Source organism: Myotis davidii, unplaced genomic scaffold (genome assembly GCF_000327345.1).
Source record: "Myotis davidii unplaced genomic scaffold, ASM32734v1 scaffold88, whole genome shotgun sequence".
NCBI lineage: Eukaryota > Metazoa > Chordata > Mammalia > Chiroptera > Vespertilionidae > Myotis > Myotis davidii.
In genome coordinates, this window is record NW_006300377.1 from 5,598,813 (window position 1) to 5,604,967 (window position 6,155).

At 42.4% G+C, this 6,155-nt stretch overlaps 1 protein-coding gene across 2 annotated transcripts in view; it reads right to left on the minus strand.

Moving 5' to 3' along the window:
* Positions 1-3,326: 3,326 nt before the first annotated feature.
* The window catches only part of ZBTB8B (zinc finger and BTB domain containing 8B), an 18,397-nt gene continuing 15,568 nt past the window's right edge, over positions 3,327-6,155 (minus strand). For both annotated transcript variants that reach the window (XM_006777371.1, XM_006777372.2), the window contains exon 4: positions 3,327-4,208. In XM_006777371.1, the coding sequence (XP_006777434.1) occupies positions 3,891-4,208 (318 nt within the window). In that variant the 3' untranslated portion in view covers positions 3,327-3,890. The remainder of the gene's footprint in view (positions 4,209-6,155) is intronic.

Sequence of the window (6,155 nt, forward strand, 5' to 3'; positions counted from 1 at the left end):
ATTCCTCCCAACCCTTGCTATGAAAGCCTGACCCCTTCCCCCAAGAGAAACTTTCCAAGGATGCCATTTTTAAATTCCATTAGAAGTAAAAATCCTATTCCCCTTCATGCAATATATCTGATATAAGATAAAAGTATCCTTTGTGAACTTGGGCAGATGTGCCAGAAAGATGTCAGAGTATAACCTAAATCACAAATAGTCTGTGTTGGACCCAACTGTGAATTTACTTATTATAAAAATATCACCACCAACAACACAAATTACACCTCAAAGACACTGTGCAGATTAAAAATACTGATCGCCAAATGTGAACATAAATTTAAAACAGGACAGTCTGTGACCTGATAGTCCAGACAAAGATCTCCTTTAAAAGTGACAGAATTCAGTGATCTAGTTACTATGAATGTCAACACACAAACTCTAAACAGCCGAACAGGAATGCAACAATCTAAAATATTATGGAAAAAGAGAGTCACTTAAATATTAAGCTTCACGTTCTGTTTTCCTTCCAGTGATTCTGCTACTTTAAAATTTAATAAAATGATAAAAACCTAGAGTAATTCTGGGGATATGAGTCTCAGTCAGAATTCCTAAGTTTCCGTATCACAGACCTAATCAGGTTATGGGCAAGTTGTGAATTATTTGGCCTCCACTCGCTATTTTGCTAATCCACTATTTTCCAAAACTTGTGGGAGTATAAAGGCTTATTAATATTTTTTAAATTTAAAAAATCAATGAGATGTTTTTATTGATTTTTAGAGACAGAAAGGAAAAGGAGAGAGAAACCTCAATTGGTTGCATCCCACATGCACCCTGACAGGGGATTGAACCCACAACCTGGGTATGTGCCCTAACGGCCAATTGAACCCGTGACCTTTCAAGGTACAGGACGATGCTCCAACCAACTGAGCCACACCGGCCAGGGAAGAGTCTATTTATATTAAGAAGGTAAAAGGTAAAAAAAAAAAAAAAAAAAAAGGTAAAAGGTAGCGTAGCTTAAAATATAACACAAAATTAACTTCACTCAAAGTCATTTTTTAAAATTTTACTTTTTGGGGGGTTTCTTAACCTTAAACTCTTAACATGTTGGACTAGATCATTCTTTGTTGTAAGAGACCATCCTATAAATTGTAGGATTTTAGCAGCATCCTTTCCTCTCCCCACTAGATGCTAGCAGCTCCTTGCCCCAGTTGTAACAATTAAGAAAGTCTCCAGACATCGGCAAATCTCCTCTGGGTGGCACAATCACCCCCAGTTGAGAATCACTGTCTTACAATAAAATCTCTAATGTAAATTTTTTTTACTTTGCACCCAGTAATATGAACAGCTCATGGGGTCACTGAAGAGGCTCCTTGCTCTACCAGAGGAACTAGGCAGAGAAGTGAAATTGTGAGGTAGAAGAGTCTTTTAAAATATCAAAAATACTTTAAACAGAGAGAGCAAAAACAATCAAACATAACTCCTTGTAAAGTATAGCCTCTACACATCCATTTAGGTTTGCCTTTCGCTAAGATCTCTCTATCAAAACAACAGCTAATATTTTCATTTTAGGTTAAGAAAAATGTTTCTGGTCCTAAATAAGTTTCAATTTGCACCTCTTGATCTAGAACAATAATTTTGAAACTATCTGTGGTAAAAGAGCATTTTTTCTTTCTTGTTCTGTTAATCCTCACCCGAGGATATTTTTTCCATTGCTTTTCAGAGAGTGGAAAGGAGGGAGGGAGAAAAGGAGGAAAGGGGATGGAGGGTATCATCAATGTAAGAGAGATACATAGGCTGGTTGCCTCCCGCAGGCACCCAACCTGGGGCAGGAAGCGAACCTGCAACTCAGGTACATGCCTTTGACTGGAAATCGAACCCAAGACCCTTCATTGCCCAGGCTGATGCTCTAACCACTGAGGCATGCCAGCCAGGGCTATATCCTATAGATTTTTTTAAAATATATTTTTATTGATTGCAGAGAGGAAGGGAGGGGGGAGCGAGAAACAGAAACATCAATGATGAGAGAGGACCATCAATTGGCCGCCTCTCACATGCCCCACACCTGGGACGGAGCCCTCAAGAGCCCACAACCCAGGCACGTGCCCGGACTGGGCATCAAGCTGCCTGGGAATCGAATTGTGACCTCCTGGTTCATAGGTCAACACCCAACCACTGAGCCACTCTGCTGGGCTATAGCCTATAGATTTTAAAAAGATTACCTATAATAATACAGAACTGCTAACACTAAACACTAAATACATTTTCTGTTTGAAGACTCATTAACTTCATTTAGTAAAAAAAAAATAAAAGTACTATCTAAAACAGGTTGGGCCAAATCCTGCTTGCTGCCTGTTTTTTGCAAGTAAAGTTTTATTGGAATACAGCACACCCATTCTGATTCTCGAATCACTGAGCCACACCAGCCAGGGCAAACAACCAATTTTAAAATTTCCAATCTACTGCAGACCAATACATGGTCCTGCTGTGTGGACTGGTATCAACTCACAGACCAGCACCCGTGTGAGGACCACAGTTTGAGTCACACTAGCTAAACTTTAACTTCTACTGAGTAGTTTAAATACCTTTGAACTCTTCAATGACTAGCATTTACAAGCCAATTTATAATGTTTTGAAGATCTTTTTGTTTAAGAGACAGGAAAAAAGTGATTTTACTACCTTTTGAAACATAACTATTCTAAATTAAAGGAAGAAAAAGGGATTTCTTTTATTTTTTTCAAAGTTCAAAGGAAACTGTTTTGTTTGCATACTTCGTTTCATTAGGGATTTCTTTGAAAATCCATTTTGGATACCTTAACATAAGACAAAATTATGAAAGTGCCTTAAATATTTTAAATCCCTAATATTTCCTGCTTTTTAGCCCTTTAAAGAAGTGCAGCCTTTTGTTAGAATAATTGCATGGCTGCTAAGAGGGGAAAAGCAGACTGGTTTTAAAAACCTGTACTTCTACAAACTTCTCTTTCCTTCCAGCAGATCTTTTAAAAGGTAAGCAATTTAGAAATATAACTTGCTTAGATAGGCTTACACTTTCCCTCCAATTAAAGTTCCATTCATAAACTAAGTAAAAGAATGTCAGTGGTAGCGACAGTTCCAGCAGTGTGGCCTTTGGAAATGGCTCGAAAAAGCAGGGGAGAATTTTTAGTTTTGCCCAGATGATTTGTTTTATGATCACAAAACAGGTTATTTGTGTGTAGAGAATTGTCAAATACCAAACGAAGCAGGGAAACCATCCAGGCCTGGGCTCACAGGATCCCTTCCCGGGGCAAACTTAAAATGTAAGTCTACTGGGCACGTCAAAATGCCAGAAGAAGGCTTTGAGCTTACTTCCGTGCTTGTATGCACACAAACACCCCCAGCTTTACTGCTGCAGTCTTAGATTTAGAAAAGTAGCTTTTACAATCATGTCTAAGGCAGTCCCGCCTGCCTTGTATCAATAAAGCTTTCTCTTAAGTACTTCGGAAAATTGGAATATGGAATTCATTAGGAGAGGCTGGCAGAGGTAAAATTATTCTCAAAACTTAATACATTCTGGCCCACCTTTTCAGAGAAAAGAGGATGACCCCAAAGGAATGCAGAGATTGAGACACTATGAAAACAAGCATGGGGGTTTTCTTATCTTTCTCCCAACCAGAGTTCAGGTGCACAACAGGCCAAACAGGAAGCCTGAGGGCCGGCCTATTCACTCAGAATTAAGGAAGGTCAGCAAAGCCCTCAGAAATCAAGGGCACCAAACTAAAAACTCATTAGTCCTTTGAGTCACAAAATCCAACCTCTACTAGGTCATCTAACAAAAATGCAAATATATTGACACTGAAGAAAATGTTCGTCTCAGGGTTCAACCACAGAATGAGCAATAACAAATTCCAAAACCTCTTCCCCCGAATCTACTGCTACATGAGTGTCTCTCGGTCTGTTAGGTTGGGCTGGATTGGTGGTCTGTCGTCAGAATCCTCTCCGGTGGGGTCGTTTTCCTCACCAGACTCCACATAGATTGGCCAATCATTGTCTGTGTCACTCTTTTCTTGGCTTTCGGATGAAGCCTCCACCAGGCTAAGGTTGATGGGCATCAAACTGTACTCATCATCATGTGTGTCTGCAACGCAGGTGCAGCTGTCACACAGCCCAAAGCGCCTCAGCCCCTGTGACAGGTGATTCGTGAAGGTTCTTCTGCAGCCCTTGCAGATGATTGGACAGTTGGATCTGTGGACCTAAAACCACAAGTGGACACAGTCAATGTCACAGAAATGGGGTTGAGCCGTGACCCTCAAGGCCCCATGTGATGTGGGCCCTGGTTGACCCTCCAACCTCATTTCTCACCACTCTTCCCCTTGTTCCATCTGCCATATTCTCAGCCTCACCAAGGTCCCTTCCACCCCAGGGCCACTGGACATCCCTGGAATGTGCCCTCCTCCCCACTGCCAACCCCTGCTCCTCACTAATGCCACAGGTTGAGAACCGCTGCTATATAGACTATGTTTTCTCCTATACATACATACCTTTTCGCTTAAAGGAAGCTCTGGCTTTTCTTTGGCATATCCAAATTGCCAGCACGCTAGTCTCGTGTTCTGGGGCCATTATTAAGTAGAATACGGGTTACATGTGCACAAGCATTGCGATACCACAACAGTCAACCTGACAACCAAGACAGCTACTAAGTGACTAATGAATGAGCGGGAAGCATACACTAGTATAGTGCGGAGACACCGACAAAGGGATGATTCCCATCTTGGGTTGGATGGAGTGCGGTGAGAGAGATTTCATCACGCTACTCAGAACATCATGCAATTTAAAACGTATGAACTATTTATTTATGGAATTTCCCACTTAATATTTTCAGATCACAGTTGACCACAGGTACCTGCAACTGTGGGAAGCTAGACTGTGGATAAGAGGAGACTACTGTATGTTTAACAAATCCGTGGTAAAATTCACGAAACTGTAAGTTCCGAGAGAACTCTGGCTGTCCTTATTCGTGTCCTCTACCCTCTGTCACACGTGTGACTATATTCCCAGTGCCAGGCATGTAAAGGGCACTCAGTGAACCGGTGGGGGTTTGAGGCATGGCTTCTACGAACCTTGGGCTGTTTAGTTATTATGGAGGCAGATTTGCTAGACAGTGTATTCCCCCGATGTGCTAGCCAATGTTTCACCCTTGCCTTTTACATTTCCTACCCCACACAGCCCCAGAGGGCCCCTGTGTAAGGAACTATCTTGCCAATGTGTGCACTCTTCAGGAACTCCAGTCAAAAAGGGCTCTGTGGACCAATCAGAGCCTCTCTTTTGGAGAGCTACGGATGTGGGGTACACGCAAGCAGCAGAGAAAAGAGGCTGATGCAGAGGAAGGGCCAAAAACATGATGTCCAGGTTGCTGGAGCTGCCATTACATTCTGACCAATGTCCCTGATCCCATGAGGTTTCCTGAGCTTCCTATGCTAAACCCCACACTTGAGCTAACCTGAGTGTGTATCTTATAACCTTTCAAACTGCCAGGGCTTGTATAATGGGGACAAAGAGAGGAAATGAGGATTCCAACCGATAAAACATCTTAGAGGCACCCAGGGACCTATTGCTGCCAAGAGAGACTGTAGATATAAATTGGGGGGCGGAAGGGGGGGAGAAACAAACAAAAACTTAAGTCCTTGGGAGGAGGCCATTCTCAGACAAGTATGCTGGGGCCGGTACTGACAGCAAAGGCAGTAACCTTGCACTTATCTTCAATCTGGATTCCTTCAGAACCATAATTCATACCATAAAGTTTCCCTCTTAAAGTGTACAATCCAGTGGTTTTTAGTAGAGTCACAAGATTGTGCAACCATTCCAACCATCTAATTCCACATTTTCATCACCCCTGTGCCTACTAATGGTCACCTCTTTCCCATTCCCACCTGCTCCCAGCCTCTGGCAACTCCTAATCTATTCTCTATCTCCATGGGTCTTTCCATTCTGTACATGTCATATAAATGGAATCATGCAGCCCTGGACATTTTGGTTCAGTGGATAGAGCATCAGCCTGTGGACTAAAGGGTCCCAGCTTCTATTCCCAGGTTCAATTCTGGCCAAGGGCACATGCATGGGCTGTGGGCTCCATCTCCAGTAGGGGGCGTGCACGAGGCGGCCGATCAATGATTCTCTCTCATCATTAATGTTTCTATCTC